This window comes from Anser brachyrhynchus (genome assembly GCF_964034855.1).
Source record: "Anser brachyrhynchus genome assembly, chromosome: 2".
In the NCBI taxonomy this organism is placed as follows: Eukaryota; Metazoa; Chordata; class Aves; order Anseriformes; family Anatidae; genus Anser; species Anser brachyrhynchus.
The window spans coordinates 115,728,806-115,756,417 of NC_137695.1; the positions used below are offsets into that span (position 1 = coordinate 115,728,806).

The 27,612-nt window shown below is 39.0% G+C and overlaps 1 protein-coding gene across 1 annotated transcript; it reads left to right on the top strand.

Moving 5' to 3' along the window:
* On the top strand, positions 1 to 27,331 carry MEP1B (meprin A subunit beta). Its single transcript, XM_080578394.1, has 15 exons — positions 1 to 295; positions 4,463 to 4,481; positions 4,682 to 4,732; positions 4,843 to 4,886; positions 5,898 to 5,976; positions 7,098 to 7,215; positions 10,812 to 10,990; positions 11,982 to 12,200; positions 15,346 to 15,498; positions 16,674 to 16,889; positions 19,054 to 19,521; positions 21,262 to 21,444; positions 21,935 to 22,394; positions 24,707 to 24,911; positions 25,814 to 27,331. Exons 1-15 carry the CDS (start codon positions 233 to 235, stop codon positions 25,829 to 25,831), a joined length of 2,475 nt encoding a protein of 824 aa, XP_080434520.1. The 5' UTR covers positions 1 to 232; the 3' UTR covers positions 25,832 to 27,331.
* The last annotated feature ends 281 nt before the right edge of the window (positions 27,332 to 27,612 follow it).

The window sequence follows — 27,612 nt, forward strand, 5'->3', positions numbered from 1 at the left end:
TATTTCAGCTTGTGTCTGACAAGTTTTCTCACAGCAGTGCTTAAAAATAATTAAGCTATATGTTAGTTGCCTTAATGTACTTATGATGGACTTCATCTTTAAAACAACACAGAGGGAGGTAAGTTAATCATTGATGAAAGGACAAAGGTTTTGATTTATGATATTTTCCATCTTAAGTACCAAGTTGGTCTCAAATGCTGTCAATGCACCTGCTTGTTGACTGGATAACAACATGGACTGGTTTTCTGTGCCTGTGCTCCTAACGTGGCTTCTCCTGCAGGTGGTCTGGAGCCAGGTAAGAAAACAAAGAATACATATTCTTTATATTCTTAAGTAAATGATGCAGGTTGAGATGAGTTTGAGAAGAAAAGACTTAAGTATGTGGTTGTTGCAAAATAAGAAGTCCGTTGTCTTTTTTTTTGTGGAGGAGAAAAAGATTTCTGTTTCCTTGGGATCCTATAGCTGCTATTTTTAATAGGCTTTGTTATACATTAGAAGAGCCCATTTGCACGCCCCATCTGAGCAAAACGTCCACTAGCATTAAAAGTAGTGTTACCAGAATTGTAAGTCTAGAATTAGAGCCAAGATAAGTATTAAAATTTATTTTGCTACTCCATATTTGAATAGAAATATGGGGTGTGTGTGTTTTTCTCACTACAACACATTTTATATTGAAATTGATGCATTTTTAGCTGCTGGATTTGCTTTTCTATGACCATTCTCTGTTCCTCCAGTCCAGCTAAACTGCTTAATGCCAAAAAATAACAATGACAGCTTTGAGATTTTGTATTTCCTTTCTTTTGTAGAGAAGGTAGTATTTTGCTGATCTTGTGATAATTCATTGTAGAGGCCAGGTGTATTGGTGATACACAATACAATTAATTCAGAGAACAAAAACCAGAGGGTTTTTGTAAGTTCACCTCTGCTGTTAATAGCTTCAGGGTAATTTACAGAGTAAGGTATTCCTTTAAGTGGAATAATCTTATCTTTTTTAATTTATGCAACTTAACTGTCTGATTTTGTGAATCCAGCTCCAATATCTTGCTTTGGCAGTCAGATATTCTTTCTCTCCATTAAGAGATGTTCATATATCTCCCTCAGTCAAGAGTTTAACCCCAACCCCGCAACTCACATAGCTCCCTGTATCCCCCACTGCCTCGAGTCCTACATTTCTATTTCCTCACACATCACAACTTCTTCTTCCCCTGTTACCAAATCTTTGCACACTCAACCCTCAGCCTTGTTTAGATTCCACTGAAGGCTTTTATAAATCATGTAACAGGCGGTGCAGACTGCTATCAGCATCTACAAGCTATCACACATCAAGCTGACTCCTAATAACCAGTTCCTGGGTGAGGCAGGAGCTTAAGATCATGAGGGCTCCTTACTTGGTTTCCATGTTCATTATGGCCAGGAAGAGCTCCGTTCATATGTCTGGATGCCAATACCATAAGTTACATAGTCTGGAGAAAACATTGGTAAGTTAGGATGTCTCGTCCAAACTACCTGACCATATTCCACATGAAGTCTGTGGTGAGACCAGGAAATTTTCATCAGGTGATTCATCACATCTTTGTGTAGAAGCTCAGCGAGGTACATCATCTTTTAGACATGCCAGGACATCATGGGGGTGCCATACCTATTTTCAGGAGCGATGAATTATGTATACAATTACCCATTTATTTCTCCACTGATTACATGTCTAATTTTAATGACTAAAATAGGTGAGGTGTTTTTCCCAACTGTTCAGGGTGCACTTGAATTACTAAACAGTTAAATGTGCTGACAAGCCATGGTTTGACCCACCTTTAAAGTAACTTAATTCACATGAATCATGTTGTTTGCCAAAGTTAGGGAAAAATATTATAAATGTTCAGAAAAAAAATGTTCTGGGTAGATTTAAAAGTAGCGTTGGTTAGACTAAATTAGATTCCTCCTTGGTAAACCTCACTTCATGTAACCTCCCCCTGTATGTGACTGTGAACTGTGAATCTGTTATTTGTTCACAACATTTTCAGAGACTAGAAATTCATCGTATGGGTCTCAGTTGTCAGGCTGGTGCTGAGACTGAAGCTGTTACTACTCAAACAAGTAATACACAGATACTCCTTTGGGAACTCAGCGTTCTGCTGTTCGGATTCACATGCCTAAGGACCTAATTTTGTTCAGAAACAAGTAGAAAGGAATGATGAAAGGAATTCCTTCTGCGTAAAACATCCAGCGACGGTTTTCAGATACCGGCGACCAGCCTGGATTTCAGTTGCTTGCTGAATGTGGTATTCTTCAGTGATGGACTCATAATTTGGTTTATGCACCATAAATACCACTGGACTTAGCTACAGTTATTTCAGTTTATGAGCTTTGGCTGCAGATAAAGGAGCTTTTCCATGAGCTAACCAGTTTTTACCTTTAGAGCAGTTACGTTTTCTGATTAGTAGAAACGGGAACATTGTAATTATTGAAACTAAAGATATTTTACTCTCCATTAATGGCTGTAAGTTTATTCAATACATATAGCTATGATTCCTCTCCTCCATCAACAACCTTTAACAGGAAAGACCACAATGTGATTTTAATTTTTTAATATTACAAACTTTACTTCTCAATGTTTTTCTCTCACGTTACCTGGAAGTCTGTCTGAGGGCGGGAGTTTAATAGCAAATAAATTGCTCAAAGCACGTACGACACATTTCGCTTGCATACTTCCATCTTGTTTTATAAGCTTAAGTTTCATTTCAAATCTTGAATACGTGGATCAGATACTGTCTTGGGGATATCTTGTGATAAAGGAACATAATGATAGGATATGAGTGCAATAGAATTTCAGAATGTAAGAGACATCTATTGACATTACATATTTATGGGTGATTTGTCTGGAACATATATTTTGTTTCATTGAACTGTATCCATATATATTTATATGATTATTCTTTTTCTAAATCATTTTTTATTTCTCATGTATCAGTGTAAACCTGAATAACACCAGTTAACTCAGTGAAATATGAGAGCAAAATCAATCCTTCAGCATTTGTGCGTTTACATTTGCACAACTTTAGCAAGGGTTTTACAAAGGACTCATGCACTTTTCCATGATGATACTAGGTTTTTAGGAGTCAGGTATATTGAAACCTACCATAATCTGAAACAACCCAGAACTGCGAGGTACTTGTTCTCTAATAACATGACCGCTTCGGGAGGAGTTGGGTTAGGAAACAGATTCTACTCAATGGTTTCTGGAACTGACACATCCAGGTAAAAAATCTTAAACTTCTAAATTATAGCTTCCAGTTTGTTAGGCAAAAAAAAATGTTTTCCCCCTCTTAAGCAATCAGAATAAATGACTAAAATCTGAAAAAAATGATGAAGCAACAGTTTGAAATCATTTTAGTTCAGATGAATCAAAAGGATAAAATGAGATTTCAGGCTTTTGTATTTACAGTATTTTTTGTGCCATTTGCTGACATTTTTACAAGACAGTCATTTCAGACTGAAAAAGAAATCCTTCATTAGAAAACCAAAGTAGGACATTCTGGCAATTTCTATACTTTCTTCCTGAGCCTTTCCCAAATGAAAAATAAATAAATATATATATACATATATATATTTTTTTCTGCATTTGTTTACTGTTTTTATATGAATCCAATCAGTCTTAGGGCCCTCAGTTATGTTGGCCTTCAAAATTATTCCTATCTTTATGTGCCAAAATTCATGTCTAAAAGAACACATGCATTTAAATCTCTCTTGAATATTCTGGCCATACAATTTTCTTATCCACTATACAGATGGAAGAACTGACCAAAATTTAGTGCTGTTTTGGACTACATGGACTTGATTTTTGAAGCTTTTCAATATTCTGAGCTTGTACTGTTCATTGCTTCTAATGGAGGCTGCAGATATCTACCGCAGTGGAAAAATACATTCTAAAAGATACTACATGCAAAATTACATATAGGAAAGATAGCAAATTATTTATACAGAGAACGAAATCAGTCAGGAGTAGGGGAGGAAACTATAGCAAGAATTAAAGTAAAAATCCCACCCTGCTATACAGAATTGGAGTTATAACTTACTATTTGAAGTATCCACAACTTATATTGTCAGGTCTTAAAATTTAAGTGTTGTTTACCTTCAGTTTTTGAACTTCTTTTCAAACATACAAATAAAAACATACAAATTTCATAGAAGTAATAGGTTGTGAAAACTTCACAGGAGCAGTGTTGGGTGACTTGCTTGTTGGGCAACCTGCAGTGGGAGAGTCCAAAGCTGTCACAAGCAAATGAACATCTCCAGTCAAAGGAGAAGACAGTTGGTCTGATCAGCCCAATACAAAGCATGGTGCTAAGTGCTGTTAGTTGAGCATAAAACTTAAACTGTTATACTCTTATACCGTTGAGAGAATAATGTTAGTTGCATTTCATTGTGTGCCTTTCTAATAATACTTTTTTTATTTCCCTCTCCCCAGCCTGCTCCAGAGACTACTGGTGAGTTCTGCTTACAGATCTATTTGTATGCATGGGAGGCAGTCAAAAAAAAAAAAAAACAAAAAAACAGCTGCTCATAAACATCACTAGGACAGACGCAGATTTATAATTACTGTTATTGTTATTGCATTAATTTTCACACATCATAAAGATAACAGCAAGGGCTAATGTCCTACCTCACTTGTCTTTTTACTTTTCAGAAATAGACGTAGATGGAGGAATTGATCAAGACATCTTTGACATCAATGAAGGTATTTTCTTTTTAAATTCAGTTTCTCTTTTAAATTCTTTTTTTTTTTTTTTTTTTTTGGTAGCCATAGATCAATAGAATAACTGTATGTTAATCTCCTTTTCCCTTTAGCTTTAGGACTAGACCTTTTTGAGGGAGACATCAAACTTGATGGGGTGAGTTCAAATATTAAATATAACACAGGAACTGTGTCATCGACTTGTGCAATGTAAAGTGTTAGTGGCATGAAAATGATTGATGCATCCTGCTCATACTAACAATAAATAATGTTTATGTTACAATAAACTGAAAATGCTTGGGGATAGATTTCTACAAATGTCATAGACAATGAAGGATTTGGGTGGATTTGCAGAAACATTATCCAGAATAAGGTCAGTCTAGCCATTAGTCAATATTATTAACATCATGTTTTCTTCACTGTGGTTTTCATATTTTTACTTTTAAGATATTCAGCAGCACAGATCACATCCAGACAGGGTTATATAAAACATTCTTCATTTATCTGCACAATATTTATTATAAGCCAATTAACTTTACAGACCAGTGCTGCAAAACCTTCATCATATATGTAGATTCACCAAAGCCATTGGAAAATTAGATCTGTGAGTAATACCACATTTTAAATCATCTGTCCCATATCCCTGTCCAATCAATAATATTAAAAAATATTTGCATAGCTAGTGACACCTCAAAGATACCTAGTGAAAACACCTAAATTGTCTTATACGCCTAAAAGGGGTAGTGTTTTCCTCTCCCTTTAGGTGAACTGCTGCTGCTCAGGCATATCAGCGGAAGCAAAGAAAGCACTGGAACGAACCCTTGCATTATGAAAAGCTAGAGAGTTATTGATGTCTGTGCTCATTTCAGGACTTTAGGTCTTAATGCTTCCCACAGGAGCTGAAGTTCTGCTCAAACGTATCAAAATCTCAGGCAATCTGTATGGAGAAAATGCTGCAGAAATCAGAGTCATTAGTAGAAGAGAGTGAAAGGACTTCAAACCCGAGCCATGGACCTCTGAGTGATCTGTCAAAGTCTTTGAATTCTTTGATTCCTTATATGTCTTAAATGGACTTGTAAGAGACATAATGCATGTTTGCATTAACACTGTTTTAGTTTTTGATCACAGATCGGTTTGTACTGAAAACTGCATACTTATTTTTTCTCAGATGCAGGAGCGAAACTCCATCATTGGTGACAACTATCGGTGGCCCCACGTTATCCCCTATGTCCTTGATGATAGCCTGGGTACAGTATTTGCTCTTGACAATGTGTTTATGTCATGTTGATTGAAATGTTAAATACAGGTCAGCAAATATCTGTGGCATCTTTTCCTCTTTCTCAGTGCCACACTATAAGTCTAGAGCATTTCCCACAGCAGGATTAGGCCTGGGTGTGCACCAGCAGGATATATCACCTTGGTCTTGGTGCTGGGGTCCCACCTCCTTTCTTAACCTGGATGCTTCTTAACCTGCCGTAACCCAGCAGACTGGTTTGTTTTTAAAGGCACTTGTCTGAGACATGAAACTGTACTAAGCAGAAGAAATAAAATGGCACTGAAGATCTTTTTAAAGCCAGGAAGCTTACTTGGTCATTTATATCACTTAGAGCACTGATGGCAGCTTGGTATTCTGGCTTGCAAAGAAGTTTGCAATGATACATTGCTAGGTGCCCTGCTGTGGGGCCAGGGACACATCACAGCCGGTCTCCATCCCTTCACTTCCACCCAGCTGTGGCTTTGCACGGCAGAGGTGAGTGGTGAGACAGGGAGCATGAGTCCTTGCTGTATACCAGGTGAGGAGACTGTGCCCTCACTAGAGTGAGGAGTCATCCTTCTGGTCTGTGACAGAAAAAAAAATCACCCACCCCCAGTTTAGGTTAGGAGCTAAAACACTGAGTGGTTTGAAACCATGCAATCTGCTCAGAGGAGATAAGCCAGACACAAAGTCAGCACGTTCAAGTCCTGGAGAGATTCTATGACAGATATGTAGCTTGCAGTTTGCACTAGCTGAAATCCAATGTCTTCGTTCCCTGTTTCTTTAATACTTGCTCAGATAAATCTCAACAAAGTGAGAGAATTTACAAAATTAAGAACCACACGCTATGATGTATTATATATCTAACATGTCATATTTTATACTGAAGTACCAAAGCAGAATTACAGAGAAACAAAACAGGAAAAAGATAAAATGCCACAACTGCCTAATTTATGGTTTTTAGGTTCCTACTCAGGTCTTAATCTAGCAAAAAGCTTGGTTATTTTAATCAAAGATTGCCGAAGCAAGATCCACCCTTAGGACTTGCTCTATACGGGTATCAGGACAAAACCGATTGGCTCAATATTGACAAGAACACTGTTTGCTTTGCAGAAATTAATGCTAAGGGGCTCATCCTGAAGGCATTTGAACAGTATCGACTCAAAACCTGTATTGATTTCAAACCTTGGGAAGGAGAGAAGAATTATATATCTGTGTTCAAGGGAAGTGGGTAAGAGGAATAATATAAAATAATTGTAATCCCTTTTGGCTACAGACTGTTTTTATGACCAATATTCACTCTAAAACTCATCTGATTGTAATTTTCTAGTTTTGTTGTGTCCTATTTCCAGTCATTTTTAACTAGAAATTGTAGTAGCTTCCAAAACAGGTCTTACCTTGGTAGTAATTAACAATTTCTAGCTGATGTTTGTTTCTAAATACAAGAAGTAATTAAGTCCTTAAAGAGGTAATTTTCTTGGCATGACAAAAGTTCTGAAACAAGCCAATTACTTTCTTGACTGACCTTTGTCTATATGGACTGTCACTTTCACATGGCCATACTGAGCATACCTTAGTTTTTAGGAAAAAAAAATATATACCCAGTGGAAATGTGATCGTTTTAGCTGTGGGAAAGCAAATTTGTTTCATTATAACAAATGGAATTCTGTTTGAACAATGTCAGATCAGCATTCAGATATTTTTATATACTGCACATCATTGAGACATTTTATGGAGGTTTCAGTTTATTTACCTATTTGGATCAATAGTTACGCTATTTCACCTCAAGTTTTGCAAAATAAGATTCTAGAAAAAGGTGTCAAAATTGCATCAACTTCTTCACTTTCTAAGATAGTCTCTACCAAACAGTGGAACAGAACAAATATATTCTCCAAGCTATGCTGGACTATTTCTCTCATGATAGATAAGTAGATCAGGGAAATCCTGATAGCCTAGTGAGGAAATTTACTTTCAGAAAATAATTTCCTGATACAAGAATGCATTCATAAATGGGAAAAGATTTTCTGATAATCAAAATATTTCCCATTCCCTTTATCTTGTTCTGAGATATTTGTAGCAGATAATTGTTTCAAAATTTCCTCAGTCTCTGTCTCTTTACATTTTCTAGTCTTCATACTAAGCATGTGATTTTGAAACTCAGTCCTAAAAGATGTATAAGTGGAGACTTAGGAAGCAATGTGTTTTCCCAGTCTAATGATTCTTTGGCTCTTTGAGCCAAACGGAAAACTCATGTAGCTAAACTCTGGAGTTCTTTGTCACATAAATCATGCATTTTCTAATAACTGTACCTGGAAAAAAAAAAAAAAAGAACCACAGTATTTAGCCTATGACAATTCAGAGACTTCTGCACAATGGCTCATTTATTAACTTATTATTTATTTCCTATTAGAAATAAATGAGTCATAGTGATTAAGACAAGTCACACTATTTGGATAACGTGTCTTGCCTTCTTGCCTGGTGTATTGCTTGCCCTGAAATGTTTCTATTATCTCAGTTATCACAGTTATTATAGCACTAAAACTACCCATGGTCACTATACTTTTTACAAGCCTGAAGTTAAACTCAGCAGACTCCTGAAAATGGCTGTCCAGTTTCAGTGAGCTAGCTTTGGGCTGTACAAAGAAATTATCAGAACACACCCTGCATTAATTGCCTTTCATTTCATTCCATTCCCATGGTCTGGTATGGACAAGGTAAAGAATACATGAAACAACCCATTTCCACTCTGTCATTCCTAGTTTTTTGTTTGTCAGCTAGGACTCCCCTGGCTGCAAACTGAAGAACTCAGTCCAGAGGGTTCGGCACACATAGAGGCACAAAGGTCCTGGCAACCCCATCCAGATTCATAAAGTTTTATTGCACCAAAAAAAAAAAAGATGATAAATCATCTTCACCTTTCTGATCTGGCTTGCATCTATGAAACGTATAGAAAAAGGTGAGGGAACTTTCCTAGCAGGTCACAATATCCTCGCCTGGATTATTTTTTTGAATTCAAATGAAGTCAACCACAAAGGAAACCACCTGTCATTCTGTTGTCTGCCCTGTATAAAAACAAGCCTGCAGTCTCTGATACACATACACAGTGTCATCAAACCCTATACAAAAAGCTCTCTCCTTTATTTTTTTAGGAGGACGTTGGTGTAAAAATGTGCCTGGAATAACTGCTGCTAATAATTTGTAGACAGTATCATCACTATTGATGGCATGTATCGCCTTATCACCTGTCTTCCAAAAAGCAGGCTGGTGAGATTAGTGACAGCAGTTACTTCCCTGCTCCTCTAGCCTCTGAAAGAGCAACTAGCAGTGCAGAAAGCATTGAATTGGTGAAACAGGCTCTAACACGTATGGAGAAGCTGGCATTCTCCATCATTTTCTCCCTTCCTAAAGACATCACTCCCTTGGGGCGGTCCCAGGTGTCCCTTGTCCCACTCGCATGGTTTTATTCTCAGCACTGAGTGATGCAGAGTGCACGTTTACTCCTTCTGTGGTTGCAGAATGATGGTGTCGTAGGCATTTGGCAGACTGAAGGCAAGGCGATACTGCAACCCCTGGTGTTTGGATGCGGATATTAACAAGTGTCCAGGATGTGCTCGTAGCCTGCTGCGCTCTACACAGCAGCTGCAAAGCCAGAGGTGTCTGCTTTAGTATAAAGTGGGCCCAGAACTATATTGGACTTCTTAGACTTTTGCACAATCAGAAAAAAAAATCATAGTCAATATGAGGCCATGTTCAAGGGAAGCCAGTGAAATTATGGATGCTGTATATGCTCCCTCCCAGGCCTCGTGCTGTGATTTTAATGAGTAATCAATAGCTAAGGCCTGTGCTGGTTTGTGGAAAGAGAAATCCTGTAGAGTATGTTGCACTAATAAGTTGCAGGGTCCTACAGTGCCTGGTGTGCTTGCTTTTTACATTTCTGGGGTGATGGGACTGCAAATTCTATGGTGTATTTTGTGCCCTATTAATTTTATGGACTTCATTGGGTAGGTGTTGATTTATTTGCTGTGTAAAATATCAATTTAAATGTGTTTGCTAGTTTGTGGACATGGGGTGCCATTTTATTGGCTTGTGCAGATAGCTCACAGATTTATTTATTTTTTTATTCTTTAATAAAAACTTCCAGCATAGCTGTGGTTTTGCACAGCCTTGTGAGTGTGTGTCAGCAACAAGTGCCCTAGCACCATGTCTCACAAATAGCAAGAAAGAAAAGAGGTTATGAAAAGCCCTGTCAGACCCACTAGCCTTTCAGAGAGTAAGCGCTGTCCCCTGGGGTGGACCTGGCCTGGCAGTCGCAACCCCTCACCAAAGCAGAAGGAGAGCACAATGTGGAGAGGCAGCTGAGATGGAAGAGGTGAGAAGTGGCATGACCATGGTTTGTCTGGCAATAAGGCAGGTCCAAAGTGTGCTTGCAGTCAGTTATGATGGTCCAGCTTAGTAGCAGCAAACTTGTTAATTCGCAGTAAATAAATTGTTTTAAATCATGTGCCCATAGTCTTTGATGTTTGTCTTCGTTGCTCTTTTCTGTCACAAATAGTTAAACTTTTCTTTTTTTTTTTTTTTTTTTCTGCTAATGAAAACCAATTAAAAGCAATCCAGCCAGAGCGGGAGAACTGCTTATTCATCGAAGCAGAGCTAAGTGTGGGAGGAAGGGATCCAGTAAGGAACAGATCAATGAAAAAGCGCTCACTGTTGAAAATGTAACTTTAGCACTCAAAATATGCCTGTTGAACGGACTGAATCTGGAGTTTGCAGGGCACAGGGGTGGCATGTGCTTCACAGATCCATCTTTCAATCTTATTTCCACGTTAGTTGCTGGTCCTCAGTGGGAAACCGCCAAGTGGGCTTGCAGCAGCTCTCGATCGGAGCCGGCTGTGACAGGATTGGGACCATTCAGCACGAGTTCCTTCACGCGCTGGGCTTCTGGCACGAGCAGTCGCGGTCCGACCGGGATGACTACGTGTCCATCATCTGGGACAGGATTCAGTCTGGTCAGTCACTCCGTTGGTTTCCCATTCGGGCTCTGGTGTGATGTATTTTGGGTGTGGAACATCTCTTTCTGCCTTCCTCCCATGGCTGAAATGTTCTCCTGCCTTGACTTATTTTTCAAGGCCAGCGTATCAAGAAATTAAATGTCAAGTGGCATCTATTTGGGACAGACAGCCTCATTTGTTGTTGCTGTGGTTATTACTCGTGTCACGGCAGTTCCCAGAGTCCTAACCAAAAATCTGAGGCCTACTGTGTAAAATGCCATACAGTCAAGCAACAGAAGAGAGTAATTTCATTTGTTTGATACTATAAAATCACTATTACTGAGGGAGCCTTTAAATAATTAAAAAATAATCCTGCCCTGCAAAACCTGGTGTGACCAAAACCAGCAGAAAATCTGGAGGGAAGGGGTCGGCCTTTCTCTTTCTCCTCTGCTTGCATCCCCAGGGAGGGCACGCAGGCTGGGGAGACCCTTTTTAGGTTTCCGTCACGCAAGCTGTTATTTCGGCAACACAGCTTTCCATTACAACCACGTTGTGGCATATTTGGCACAAGCCAGCCTGTGGCACAGGGTTCCTTAGGGCTGTGGTCGATGCCTACTTCTTCAGCACACCACCATCCTCTGTGGCTTCCATGCAGCTTTGAAAACAAGCCTGAGCCCAGACATGGTGCTGGCCTGGCTCAGGCACACTCAGAGGACTCGCAAGCCCATCAATGTTTATGAGTAGCTTCATGGTGAAAAGATTTCTGATTTCTGAAAAATCCTTCCTTCATGCAGCAGAAATCATCATGTTACATTCCAGTGGCTGAAAAGGGAAGCTAAATAAATCTAGGCTAGGATTAAAACAGTTTTACAGAGTAAGTACAAGAAAATGATTACCAAAGAAAACTCTTGGGGGGTCTAATTGGTTCTCTGACACCTTATGTACATCAAAACTTGACCAAGGTCATCTTCAGCAATAAACAATTTTTACTTCTATTTTTCCCCTTCAGGTAAAGAACATAATTTCAATAAATATGATGATAAAACATCAGACTCCCTGAATGTTCCCTATGACTATACGTCTGTGATGCACTATAGCCAAACTGCATTCAGGAATGGGACTGAACCAACTATTGTGACGAACATACCAGACTTCATGGATGTAATAGGGCAGCGAATGGATTTCAGCGATTATGATCTCCAGAAACTGAATCGACTGTACAATTGCTGTAGGTTTTTCCATTTCCTTTAAATTCTTGCTTCTGGTAGTTGAAGGAAATAAGGGTGATATATACACGCTGGACTCATCCAGCCACAAGTAAAATATACGCAAACATATTTGGAGAAGTGAATTGTGTTAAAAACACCAGAAATATTGGTACAGCTAGAAATAACATAGCCCTCCTGCAGAAATACTGCTGTGTAGCTGAGTTTTCTGTGTAGCTCCATTTGACCTTTAGTTAAAAACCAGCTTCTCTCAGCAGCTGATTTTGTTCGTCCCTTCGGTGGCTGTTTAAAACATGTGCTTCTAAACAAAGCTTTTTTTTTTTTTTTTCCTTCACCCCCGTTATTCCACAGCTGTTCAGACAGCATACAGAAATTAGTGTCTTTGCTGTGGCTCTCATACCTACTCAGTTCTCAAGCAGTCTGTGAGACAGAATGTGTGTCCATGCAAATAGGTTATGGATGCTGTTAGGAAGAAAATGCAAGCACTGAAAATTGTTGATTTTAGTTTCAAACCAGCCCCTTAGAAAAGTGGTCAAAAGATTGGTTTTGCTCACATGGGATTTCTTTTAGAAAGTTGAGTGACAATAGGAGACTGGAGAATATAATTCTGAATTGTGACTGTACCTGTTGTGCCCTGGCACTCAAATGAAAACTTTTACTTCATTGCCTCAGTATACCAAGCAGTGAGTAAGGTCTTACAATTACATAAAAAAACAAAAAACAACAAAAAAAAACCAATGTATTTTTATGAGTATATGGTTCTGATGGAAATATTTCTGTTCACATGGGTCTAAACCAAACACACACTTGCACTCAGCCTTAGCTTCCAGCACTTGACACACAGTCAATTAGCTCTTACATAAGTGCTTAAAGCAAAGGATGTCTTTAACGGTGGACAGGGTCCTTCTTACTCTCCATTAATCTTATATACTTTCCATAATTCTCACATATTATATAAATTCTTCATGACATTATAACTTTATTCTTAACCAACAGTCACATGTCCTTAGTGAAATAAACTCCACACATGCTGAAACTAGTGACAAAACTCCCACCACCTTCAGGGCAATCAGGATTTACCCTTCACCCTGCTCTGTCACTTGGCATAGTATATATAGGGTGTATGATATCCATAAGTGGTCTTCAGATCACCCACTGCTTGCTCAATGGCCCCTGTGCCATGGAGGACAGGTTCTTCATGGGTCCCAGCCCTCACCCACCCAGTTCCTAAACTGATCCTTTCAGGTTAGAGGAAAGACCAAGAATGCCAGGCAGGTGTTCTACCAGAGGAATCAAAAGATTGCCTTTTTTTTTTTTTGCTGAGCAGGATTTTAGGAAAACTTTAAGCGGAATTCCTGCTAAAGGACTTTGAGGTTAGGAATTGACATTAAAAATTGAAAACTTGGTTCTTAAACTGAAACAAACAAACAAAAACCAACAACCTACAACCAACAGCATAAGTATTCCTGACTGCTACTTTAGTTCTGCTCTGATTTCTTCTTCAGGACATATGATAAAGGTAGATTTCAGAATGTTTTCCCTTTCTAGCATATTATGTAACAGAAAAGATCATGACGTTCCTCAGCCACTGGAAGTTAGGACTCAGCACTCATCCCCCCATGTACTGTCTTCCAGTCCAGCCTTTCACTAAACAGTGAGAAAGTATCTGTCTTTCAGTGCAGATGAGGTTCAAAAAGCCGTTCTCCTGTGTCATTAATTAATCTAAGAAATGGATTGAATGCTGTTGGGTCTTGCTTTTCTCTCTTCTTGTCCTTCAGTTCAGCATGCCATGCCAGCCAGCACTTTTTAATTAGTTAGGCTACAGCTTTCCTGTTTGGGCAAACTGGTTTCATATTTTGTTTCATGTTATGATTTCAAAGAGTTCTTTCATTTAATAATTCACAATTCTTTTTGCTTTCTTGTTGACACCTTTGCTGTTTTTTATTTATTTTCTTTCTCCAACCTTCAATATAACATTTACCGTGAAAATCTTTCCTTGTTTTATTTTTATTTTTATTTTTTTACAGCATTGCACAAATACTGTATCTTAAAAAGTATCAGTTATACAACACTTCTGATATCATTGCTATCTTATAGAGTATTGTTAGCTTTCTATGAGGACAGTACAAAATAGCTCAGCAGTGCAAGTAATTTGGCAGCAGTTCAAATTTAAGTGCTTCCCTGAGCTACAGTCTAAGTGAAACATTTGGCATGCCATTGAGATTGATTTTTGTGATACTCAAGGTCCTTTTTTTGTGGTGCAATGAAACCTTTAAACCCAACACAATATTTTATACATAGGTTGAAAAGCAATAATCATGAAACATTTTATTAACTTAGTTATTTTCAAATCATAGCTGGTGTTACACAGAACTCAGTTGTAGTACAACGGGAAAGAAATCTAAGAATAGGGATAAACCTGGACTGTGGGTCTGTGTCTTCTTTTACTCATCCAGAGTTTGATTTAAACAGAGAAAACATTTCATACAGTATTTTCCCTTTCCTAGTCAACGGCAGTCTTCCATCACTTTATTTTTGACTTGTTAATATGCAAACCAGATCTTCAAAATTTGTTTGAGATGAGATATCCACCACTCTCAAATGTACCTTTACCAAATGTTTTTCCAATTCTGCATTTTGAAAATCAAGCAGAATGAGCAATTGCTCATTGCAGTGAAATGCTGTTGCTGTGCTGTATTTCAAAATAAGTGCTCCAGTAGGTAAGTTAGTGAAACTTTACCAAAAGCTGTGACCATGTATCACAACCTAAAGAAAGCAGAGGAATGAATGGGAAGTCCTCAGACCTTTTGGCTATGTGAATGTTGATATGTCAGAGCTGGTGCTGGTGTTCCTTTTAAAAATAAAAGATATCATATGATAATTAGTTGGCAGCCTCCTGTGCTTGCTAAGTGCCCAGAGTGGTCCCGATGACATCTTATTAAAGTCAATGTTAATTGCCAAATGCTTTGAGTTCCTGAACTTTATATGTATGAATGCTGATGGTATTTGAAGCCACTGATTATTTTGTATTTGCATTTCTTAGTCTGTCTCTGCTCTTGACTTCGAATATCTTGTACTAAATGTGTGCCGTGTAACAGAGATTCATGCTTTTATTATATTTATTTATTTATTTGTTTAATATTATAGCCTCCTCCCTAAGTTTCATGGACACATGCAGTTTTGAACTTGAGAATATTTGTGGCATGATTCAAAGTTCAGATGATAGCAGCGATTGGCAGCGTTTGTCTCAGGTTCCTACTGGGCCTCATACTGATCATACTAACATGGGAGAATGCGAAGGTACGAAAAAACACTGTTCTTATCTCTCTGGGAAATTTTTTCTGCAAAGGCAAGTGAGTTGACTTTGCTCTTGGCCTTGTTCTATGTTTATTTGTTGACAGACTATGGTTAACTTTTGAACCAAGCAATATAAAACTGTATAGTTAGGGACGCCATGTGACACATTCTGTTTTCTGCTTATTAGAGAAGATTCAATGTTCTTATCTCTTTTGATCTGTTCTTTAATCTCAGTGTCACATCCTCACAAGAGAATTATGTAAAGTGTTCTAACCTATGGTACAGGCACATCAGAAAGACTGCTGCTTTTCTGAACAACTGCTCAGTAAATTTTTGGAGAGGATTGGTATTTAGCAATTACGTATGTTATCAGGGCTCAGGTGAGCAATCCACAGAGAATCATGGAATTGTAGAACCACAGAATGTCCTGAGGTGGAAAGGACCCACAAAGATCATTGAGTCCAACTTCTGGCTCCACACAGCACCACCCAAAAATCAGACCATGTGTCTGAGAGTGTTTTCCAAATGCTTCTTGAACTCAGTCAGGCTCAGTGCCGTGACCACTGCCCCAGGGAGCCTGTCCCAGTGCCCGAGCACCCTCTGGGTGCAGAACCTTTCCCTAACCCCCAGCCTGACCCTCCCCTGTCCCAGCCCCATGCCGTTCCCTCGGGTCCTGTCGCTGTCCCCAGAGAGCAGAGCTCAGCGCCTGCCCCTCCGCTCCCCTCGTGAGGGAGCTGCAGGCCGCCATGAGGCCTCCCCTCAGCCTGCTCTGCCTGGGATGAAAAGAATGAAAGAATGTAGCCAGCAGTTTCCTAACTTGTCAAAGAAAACTGTGAGTTCAGGAGCTTAAACCAGTCCTCCAGAGAGAATATCAACTGTGAATTACCGGCTCTGGGTGAACAGTTAAACGAGAGCACCCATGCTTTTGAGTACAAATTTCTAGAGACAGCCAAAAAAAAAAAAAAGAAAAAAAAGAAAAATAGAGTTCCAAGGAGAACAGTTCTGCCCCTGAAGAACATGAACAAGTAACAGCCCTCAGTCTGAAGATTTAGACAGGATCTAGCTTACTGTAACCCTAAATTTACTGTCTTGTAGCATTATCACAATATGATGTTAAGAATACATGTGCACCAGGACAAATTCGTTTTCACTCTACCATTCTTTTTTAATTTTGACAGGTTCTGGCTACTTCATGCATTTCAATACCAGTGCTGTCACACAGGGAAGCACAGCACTCCTGGAGAGCCGAATTCTGTATCCCAAAAGAGACTTTCAGTGTTTGCAATTCTATTTCTATCACAGTGGAAATGAAAGCGATCTGCTCCATGTCTGGGTCAGGGAGTATTCTTCAGCCCATCCAAATGGTACTTTGAGATTCATTGAACAGATAAAAGGTATGGAATAAAATTTCATTTTGGTTTAATCTATACTTGGTATCCTTTTCAAAGTTTGGGGGGAAATATTGTATGAAAGTGACTCATCTCCTAGTTTTATTCTTTTGCTTCTTCTCTAACTATGTAATTGAATCTCTGCTGGTGAAATTATACTTGACGGATCCTCAGTCAACCGTTTTCCTATAATATAATCAATTACAACAAATTACAAACTCTTGCATTATCAAGATAGTTTTCTCACCAAAATAGCTAAAATTCCATGAGCAGTCATTTTGACTGTTATAGAATTGCTGGTATCAATAGCAACAGATGAAGTTGGTCATTAGACTAAATTACAATGAATAAGAAAGAAGTAATAAAGAAATAGAAAGTATAAGTGCCCTGGAATACCTAACATACGAAGACAAAAAAAAAAAAAAAGATAAATAGAATTCAGCTTACTTTGTCAACAAGGTTTGGAGTGACTTATCCAAAATACAGAATAATAGAATCATTTAATTTGGAAAAGACCCATAAGATCATCAAGTCCAACCATCACCTAACACTACCAAGCCCACCACTAAAACATGTCCTTAAGCACCATGTCCACCAGTCTCTTAAGTACTTCCAGGGATGGCAACTCTACCACCTCCCTGGGCGGCAGACCATGATTTGTATTTTGAAGAAAACTAAGTTTTTGTGGTTTTAGGAGTCTATGGTCTGCAAAATGAGCAACAGATGACAGTTAATGGATAAAAGAGGTCCTTAAGCTAGAATTGCCAAAGTCACCTTTTGATTAAACCATATCCTCAGATGTTTCACTATTGTTTGATCTCCATTACAGCTACAACTAATTCAGTCTGTTAGTTACACAAAGGTCTTGGGGAGTTCTTTTACACAATAGATATCAAGTCTGCTTCTTCTGCCTCTTTCTGTGCCTTTAGGCTCAGCTACTACCCGTGCCTGTTTACAAACCCGAAACTGTTTTTGCTGTCCTGCAGCAGCTCTGGTTGCCTTCAGCCAGGAGCAGGGCAGGCAGTGGGGGCATGACATATTACACTGCAGTAGCTGTTTTGCTCATTGAACATGAGTCAGAAACACCTGTCTTGCAGTGCACATCTGTGCAGTTCAAACAGGCATTACTTAACACAGGAGGAAATTTAATGGAAAATAGTGGGGTGTTTTGTTCTTGTTTCTGGGCTTATTTTTTCTCCTCCTAATTAAAACAACAATAATGAAAAACAGCAAAAAAATGAGATTCATATCTGAGATACATTATATTGTGTTTAGAATTGTTACGAAAGTGAAGCATGAGTTCTGTACTTGGGATTGGCACTGCCTAGTCCAGAAATGTAGCTGAAAGCCTGGCCTTCCGTTCAGGTGAACAGAAACCGACCAGCAAAAGAAATTATTTTGCTGCATGTACTGTTAACAAAGGATGTCCTACTTTCACTTCTTTCACTTGCCTTAAAAGCCCTTTGTGCAAAAGTCTTTGCTTCTGTGCAAACTGTTCTTGCAGTCAAGTGGGATTTACTAGTGAAGGCACTTCTGGACACAGAACCAGACTTGCACTGAGGTTTTATTACATGAAGTAGGTTTTACAACTGCCGGGCTCTAATTTGAACTTAATATCATTAATCATTTGATGGGTGAATAGTGATTTTGCAGAGGCAAATTTCCAGCAAGCCATTTAAATATCAAAAAAAAAAAAAAAAAGTAATAACAAATAGACATATCTTGCAGTTCTAGGCTCCCAGAATCCTCTGCAGCTTTTTTTTTTTTTTTTTTAAGATCTGTTGTTATTCAGTTATTTGAATATATTTGGCTCTGATTTTTTTCTTTTCTTTACAATAACACAGGTGACATTTTGTAAATTTAATTATCACAACATTTGGACTAATTTAATGCAATGTTCTTTAAAAATGTAAAAGAAAAAAAAGTCTGAAAACATTACCATTGTTTTCACTCTAATTAAAGAGCTACTATGCATATTAAATCTGGTGAAAAAATGAATTGAAAGAATATGATCTTGCACTGAAAAAAGTAACATCTAGATGAAAAATGTTCCATCACTTCAACGCCAGTGGAACTGAGGAATTCATACGTAACATTAAGATAGGCTCTCTAGACCTGTACAGTGTTTGATTGTACTGCTTAGTTAGAAATCCCTACTCTTGTTTTTCAGCTGCACCTGCAAATTACTGGCAGCTCCATCACGTTTCTTTGAACGTCACAAGTAAATTCCGGGTGGTGTTTGAAGGTGTGAGAGGAACTGGCTTGTCAACTGGAGGCCTCTCTATTGATGACATCAACTTGTCAGAAACACAGTGTCCTCACCACACCTGGCATATCAGAAACTTCACACATCTCCTCAACACGAGTCCTGCAGGGCCAGCAGGAAGAATATACAGTCCACCTTTTTACTCTAGTAAAGGGTATGCTTTTCAGGTCAGCTTGTATGTAAATGGTACCACAGATAACCCATTTAATTTAGCAACGTACTTGCATTTGATTTCTGGAGCAAATGATGATCAATTGCAATGGCCCTGTGCATGGCAACAAGGTACCATGATTCTGCTTGACCAGCATCCTGATATTCGTCAACGGATGTCAAACCAAAGAAGTATAACGACAGACCCTCTGAAATTATCAGGTTAGTTAAATTCAGATGTGCTGTCCAATACATTCAAAACAGCCAAAAGATAAGGAGTTAATTTTTTTCTTTGTGCAAATTAGTTCAGCTTTTTTAGCTTCTGGAATGGGTCATTTCCTTGCAGCAGCAATAAAATTGATCCACAGACAAGAAAAAATTGAACATGTAAGGTAGGTTAAGCTGGAACCCTCAGTTTTGAAGTAGATTCACATAAAAAAGAGGTGGGTCATCCATGCCTAACATTTCTTTCATATGCTCTGTGAAGATGCATTTATATCTGCTTTAATGAGAATGCAAGTCTTCCAGAAGGCTTGAAGAGAAAAATACTGAATTAACAATATGCACAGATGATAGCAGGTGAAAGTGTAGCCCTTAAACACATCATCTCCCTCCTTGCAAAAGGAACTGGTGTCAGCGCAAATCCAGAAACCAGATGGACAAAGTACTGATTCATATTACATAATCTGCACTTGTTCAAGGTGTGACAAGATAAGGAGCAATTGTCCACAATAACTCGGTAAGGAGGCAAATTAGGTAAAGGTGTAGCTCTGAGAAATGTTAGGAAACTCTGTAAGGAGATATATTAAATTAAAATGACATGTTCAGCATTGGATAAAGATTGAATTTAAGCCAAAATGATTTTCTGCATCAATATAAAGATTTTGCCAAAAGGAACCACCTCCACCACTGTATTAGCTTCCTGGGCATTCAGACTACAACATTCATAAATGAAGGAATGCACTAAAATTTCTATTTCTTGGTATTATTTAAAAAATAATAATCCATGGTTGACATCCATTATTCTCTGACACTCTGTTTCTACGTTAAAACAATGTGGGTAATTTAGAAAGCCTAAATGGCCTCTCCTGTAAATGAATGATGATCACATCAGGTTCCCCACAGATGGTTCGCATTTTCCCTGTGCTCTCTGCTGTTATGGCCACAGCTCTCAGCCCTTTTCCTTCTTTAATGCTGCGGACTTGCAGTCTGTTTGTGCTCTGCCCCTTATCCCTTGTTTATTTATGTATTGCTTGTAGCCCCAGATTCCTGAGATAAGCCTTGTGACTCTTATCCTTTCTCTAATCAGTAGACATACCGGAGCAAGCAATTTGATCTCCCTGCTGGATACTTTTATAGACAATCATGCTCAGCTTTGAGATTTTAGATTTAGGGTCTAATGAAGGGGACAGCAGCAGCCTGTGATCACTTGTGTTGTTCAAGTACACTCTGTCCTCCATCCACATCAGCAGATGTTCTTTTTTTTTGAGAATCACCTAATTAATACATTTTACAGATGATTCATGTGCTACTCATCTTCTTGCCCAATACACTTGAAAAGGACTAAAAGAAAAAAGAAAAAAAAAAAACACAACAGGTTTTCAAACAGCACTCCAATAACTTCATCTCCAGCAGGCTCTTTTCTCAATACCTCAGATCAACCCACTGAAAAACTTCATTGTCTTGTGTGTCTCATCAGTGTGGAATCTCAAACAAAAAATCTACAAATTGTAGGCAGTTTCAACATTGTTTCTACTCCTTGAGTTTCAGGTAATTTATTCTCATCTCCCTCTTCATGATGTCCACGAGCAGAAGCAGGCAAAGTAGGGAACAGTCTGTCTTGAGTGTTGAGAGAGGCTTTAGTACTACTTTGCAGCAGAGATTAACTGAGAAGGAAAGAACCCTACTGAGAAAAAAATCCAGAGTGGTCCCACACTCATATTCAGTTATTTTTTTTTCCAGATTCTTCATTAACTTATTTTTGGGATAGGCCAGATAAAGTGGGATTAACAGCTTCTTTTCCCAATGGAACTACATTCATGAGAGGTCCAGGAAGTGGAATAAGTGCATTCTTAACTCATCAGAGACTTAGAAGCCGCAACTTTATTAAAGAAGACAGTATTTATATTCTTTTAACAATGGAAGGTATGTGAACATTGATGTTAGCTGATATTCTTAATAATACAGAAAATACACAGTGTCACATACTAACTAGTCACAAGTACTGTAGATATAAATACATGATGTACTTTACATGAGCAATTTTGGTGTTACTGATGTATCTAAAATCAAATCATGTATAAATAAATGTGTGGGTAGCTACATCCTTTTTCTAATCCATTATCTCATGTGTAGGTTGAAATCTAAGTGTATAAAATGATGCTACTCCTGTGCAAATTATTTTGAATAGAGTACTGTGAATAAGATTGTCTGTTTAAAAAATTAAAGAAATTAGGACATTTCCAAAATACATCATGCTCTTGAAAGTTAAAAAAGACTTTTTATCCATTATACCAGAGGAAGATGTAGGGTAGTTCACAGGATCTCTGCTCTTTATTATTAGAACTTATCATTCAAATAAGAGGAAAAAAAAGACATAAAGTAAAAGCCTTGTTTCTTGTGTTTTCTCACGCAGATATATCACATCTAGTATCAGCACAGCCAAGTGTCTCACCAACCTTTGTTATGAATACTTCCACTGCCACCACCACCACCACGCCCACCACCACCACCACCACCACCACCAAGCCCACCACCACCACCACCACCACGCCCACCACCACCACCACCACCACCACCAAGCCCACCACCACCAAGCCCACCACCACCACCACCACCACGCCCACCACCACCACCACCACCACCACTACTACCACCACCACCACACCCACCACCACCACCACGCCCACCACCACCACCACCACCACACCCACCACCACCACCACAGCTAAGCCTACCACCACCAAAACACCCATCCCAACAGCCTCTGACACCCTGACCGAAGAGCCAGACACAGATACTCCAGACTCCTGTCCAGACAACCCGTGTGAAAATGACGGTGTCTGCGTTATTGTAGATAGAAAAGCAGTGTGCAGGTAACTGTCTTTATTCACTCAAATACAATTTTAGTAATGAAAGCTTCTAGTAGAGTATGTCTTTGTTCCTAATGAAAGGAAAGACAGACTATAGCTAATTAAAAAAAAATAATAATCTCCAAAATCTGTTATTGCAAGAGACTTATGACCAGTTTGGGCAACAAAGTTCCTATCCTTGACATTTGACCATTTTGATGTACTCTGTTTGACTTTTCTGTAAATTATGTTTAGAATGTACTTATTTTGACTGATATGTTGGTCCAATGTTATGAAAAGGACTGCGCATCTCCAAAGAAGTCTATAGCAAAATCAAGAGTTAAATATAAATGCACTTGAAACAAAATAGGATTTGTATCAGTATAAAGTATTTTTAATAGCTCTCAAGCAGTGTAAGCAGAATAACTTTATTTTAAAATTTTACTCAGAGATATTGTGTAGAGAAAATTATGACCACAAATTAACCAATTCTAGTTGCTTGCTTTTAAACCAGTGACAAAGGCTGAGGACCAAAATGCTTGTTTACCCTGCAAGGAAATGAATAGCAACTTCTTTTAATCCTCTGTGGATTCATTTATGCAACCCACCTGGCTGATTAGCATTGTTCCTGCTCTCAGACAAACTCTAAGGCTGAAGATAGTAACAACATGCTGTGAAGCAGTGCCAAGGCAGGTAGACGGGGGGAGTGCTGTGAGGCAAATGTCTAAAGGCCAAGAGCAGCAAGAGCCGGTATGACTCACTGTTATGTCTCCCCATTTAGGAACCTTTTAAAAACAATTCTGTAAAGGGGCTTGTGCAACACAACAGAAGCAGGTCATGAGTGCAAGAAAATGTCAAGAAGCTGTTCCAAGAAGACAAAAAAAAAAAAAAAAAAAAGTCATTCTGAATGTTATGCTTGATTTCAGAATTTTCTGACATCTATTGTCTGTTTGAAGCTCAAGTGCCTATGTGTCCTACATGTCACGCTGGAGAAGTGTGTGACCAGCAGTCACTTTCTGCTCTAATTTTCTACTGGAAAACTAGAGGGGATGTGATAATAACTCTCTTTAAGCCTGATCACATAAAGTCCAATGGAGTCATTTTCAGGGCTGAGCATGTAGTTCTGATTAAATTATTTAGACAGAAAATGGAAAAACAATGACATAAGGAATAAAAAGGGTTAGAAAGATAGGTGCAGCTGTGAATTCAGTAGTACTGCACATATATTTTTTCAGTTAGGTCATTGGGAGCCTCACATGCTCATGATAAAAAGTTTCAGAGCTGAAAGTGATGCTGAATAAGGTGAAGGACTCAAGGCTTGGAGTCTGTATTTAGTGCAAAACCAGAAGATGGCTAGAATGTTAATCTTGCCTTTTTTGGGGGAAGGCAGAGACAGCTCACACGCGTTCTTGGAAAATAAGCCCCTTCTGGCAATGAGAAGGTCTGACCAGAACTTACACATCTACTAGTGGAGAAGTACTGAGCAGGGAGAGGGCAATGTGATGGGTCAGCTGGGTCAGTCTTAGAAAGGGGTAATTCCTGCACCTAAATTTTGCTTCGGGTACTATCAGGTCAATGATACAGAGTCTGGCCTGTGGTCTTGACCCCATTTATCTTGCAAGTTCGAATTGCTGCATAAGGTGTGTTGAAAATTAATAAGGCAAAGAGCATAAGAGGAATCAGGAGGATGAGATTTCCTGGAGGGTGGTAGATGTGGCTTGATGGGATAAGAGCAGTGTAAAGCTTCTAGACCAGTTCCCCTCTGAGTTTATTCAGCTACTACCTATAAAGGCTTTTTTAACTGACTGAGTGAAGAAGATAGAAGGGCTTTGTGTAAAAGCTGAGCATGCCAAAAGGCAGAATTGCATCTGGATAGGAGGCAATTTGTATAGTGGAAGCAAATATTACATGATAGTGGTTCTAGTGACAGGTATCAGTTTCATGGAATGGAAATTGAGCTTTCTATCAGCAGAAGTGCTATAAACTTAGAGGAAAAGGAAGCAAATGAGTGAACTGAGTGACTCATGGGGCTTGTCTGTTAGTAGCAAAAGACCATTCTGTAGCAACAGCTCTGCAGATCAGCTGTGGCCAAGCCTGAAACAGACAAAAAAATCAGGCTGAAGCTCAGGTTTTCCAGCAAAGGCTCTCTTTGTCTTATAGAAGAAATGACCTGTAAAACAGTGGGAAGCTGAAGAAAGGGTACAGTCTATCCAGATAGGTAATATGGATAAAGTTTGGGATATAGAAACAGCACATCAGATATGCAATATTTTAAGTAGTCTTTTCATGCCTTCAATCTTTAAGTGATACCACACATTTGTTCTTTTACTTTCTAGATGTCCAGCAGGGGACGACTGGTGGTACATGGGAGAAAAGTGTGAAAGGAAAGGCTCAACTCAAGAAAACACTATAATAGCTGTTTCTTCAACCATAACTGTATTCGTTGTTATGCTTATTGTCACTATCACAACTGCGGTTTGCCTTAAAAAGAAATACAGCAAAGGAAAGGAAAAAGTAGAGAGCCTGACTCTAGAAGAACAAGTAAGTATTTTGCCTTTTCAACAAAGATTATATATTAAAAAAATTAAAAAAGCAAACAGTCAAATTCAGTAAAAAGTAAGCTGGAGTATGTCACATTTAAGTCTGAAGACTCCAGCTTAAGAATTAAAGAGCTCTATTAAGTGCTACTAATTTTTCAAACACCAAAAAGCCACTTAATTCAAAACTCCTCCTCCACCCCCACCAATCTTACTGCCCTGATGGGAGCCTACATCGAGTGGGAGATTGTGAACAAATACATTCATTTTCAGCTTGTAACTAAATTGTGTCTTTCCCTTAGTGAACTTGCATTTCATCTATTACAGCATTTTCTGCTGAAGATCTCCCCTTAAAACACCTGAGTAAAACAGTAAAATAAACCAACCCAAAATGCCAAAACAAAAAAAGCAAATTAATATCAATTTCCTTGTTCAATGGACTTTCTGTATGCAAGGAATGAAGTAGCCATGGCTTAAGAACAGGTGAAAATAAAGACTGAAGGTTAAAACTGACTGGATCAGAAGTAAATAAGATATTCAAACTTGTTTTGACAGGAAGTTTCATAAAGTCTCAGACATCCAGACCCTTAGTTTAAATAGTGACTTAATCTTGGAAGTAACATGAATGACATAACTTAGAGGGACTTACAAGGCCCAGGAGAAATTTTGTAAGCATATCGATGAGGAATAGCCTTACAGAGATCAATTTGAATTTTGTCCTAACATTGTTTGTGTGACGTGCTGTTGAAGTGCAGTAGCTCTTTGTAGTGCCAGATACTGTCACTGTTACTTTATGTCTTCCAACAAGTTATTTCATTTTCTTTGAAAGTAATGCTTTTATAGTATACACATACTTCCCTTCCTTACATACATGTCTTTTAAGATGTTTTTTTTTTTCCTATTTAGAATAAAACATCCTTCTGAAAATAATTCAAACAAGCATCAAAGACACAAGATGAAGATCACTGAAAAACCCCAACTATGTCATCATTCTTTCTGTTATTTTAAGTTCAGACATCATGATAAAGGTTTGTAAAGTCTGGAAGATAATGCATCATCTGGATAAAATACTAGGCTAATGCCAGTGAAACTTCTGATAGTGTTGTGTGTTGTTGCAATGCAATGCAGAAAGAAATGTTTTGTGTGACATGCCTGTCCTGTTCTTTAATTCTATATGAACATGAAGGAAATGGGTAAAACTGTGTCCTGACTTTGAATCAACACAGTAAAGCCCAAGTTTGACATCTTATGATAGAGTTGCCCATCATAAAAGAGAACCGGACTCTGTGATCCAGGGCTACCCAGGAGTTCTGAGTTCTGTGACAGTTGTCAGCAGTGTGAGAGTGTGTGGGGTGTGAGAACATCTGTTTCATGAAGTCATTGGGTTTTGATCTACTAAATAAATTTAAAAAAATAATAATAATAATGAGGAAAGTGCTAAATTAACTGCACAGACATGCAAACACAGGAGACAATAATGAGGACCCAGAACTCTTCAGCCACCGATTGATGGGCCATTAAAGGAACTACTCAGGCATAGTCCTGAAGAATGTGAACCTGAACTACAAATCACAACTGATAAGAAGGGGAAAACACAATTTGCATGAGTATAATAGGTTATATGAGGCTTCTTGGGATATTGGCTATCTGAAGGGGATTGTGGGTTTATGTAAAACTCGTTATGGGACATTTGAGTGAAGGGCAAAAAGGTCCAAGGGAAAGGGGAGGATTGTGATGGAACAGAGAGGTAGGCATGTGGGAAAATAGTGCCAGCAACTGCAGAGACCACCATACAAAAGAGATCTGCATGTCAGCAACTGGAGATCACAGGTCTTAGGGCACATAAGTCTGGATGCTAGCATGTGGAAGGATGGCAATGCAAGAGGTCTGTGTGCCAGTTAATGGGGGACTGTGGGCTGCAGAGCTTGGAGGTCTGAAATGCCAGTGGCTGGAGGGACTGGGGGGTGTGTGTCAAAAGGTCTGAGTGCCAGCAGCTGGAGCCAAGGCCATGGGAACCATGGGTGTAGGTCTAGGTAGCAGCAACCAGAGAGCTTGGGGTGCGTGTGGGGGTGTAAGAAGCTTTAAGTGCCAGCAACTAGAGACCTGTGCTTTTATTTCCTCAGTTAACTGAAGCCTTTGTTTGTGTGTTTATAATTAGTTAGCAAACCTCAAGCTGGACTAGCTGGCAAGTAGGAGGAAATGCACATATGGAAAGACTTTCGGTGTGAGTTGGTGGTTAGGTTACGGAGCCCAGGGTTCAGACGTGGGTATTGGGCAGACCAAGAGCTGCTGCCTACACTGCTCTGTGTGTGTGGCAGTCTGTGCAGCCAACTGCATTGGGGACCTGTCTGTATGTGTGTTGTGCATCATGGATGCACGGTACCCTTGCTAAAGGCAGACCTGCCAGCTGGAAGAGCAGCTGCATCCCTGGGACTGGGATGGAGAGATCATCTGGGTCTGGGACCGCTCCTGGCTGGGCATGACAGCCAGGGAGGAGGGATCTCAGGTCTGCTGAATTTGTTGGCTCCCTTAGCACCCCTGATGAGTGGGCTGCAGTTCAGGTGGGGGTTTGAGAAGAGAGAAGGCTTGGGAATGGAAGGGACAGAGGAAGCAAACTGTTCTTTCCAAGGATATTTGCAGGGTAAGATAACAGTCACCATGGACAAAGATCATCACATTTGCAGCAGTTTGGAGGGGACTCCAAG

Coding starts and splice junctions, on each gene's coding strand:
- MEP1B (XM_080578394.1), top strand. CDS start 233: ATGGACTGGTTTTCTGTGCCTGTGCTCCTAACGTGGCTTCTCCTGCAG. Junction 4,733..4,842: donor CATCTTTGACATCAATGAAG/GTATTTTCTTTT, acceptor TTTTCCCTTTAG/CTTTAGGACTAGACCTTTTT. Junction 21,445..21,934: donor TATTCTTTTAACAATGGAAG/GTATGTGAACAT, acceptor TTTCTCACGCAG/ATATATCACATCTAGTATCA.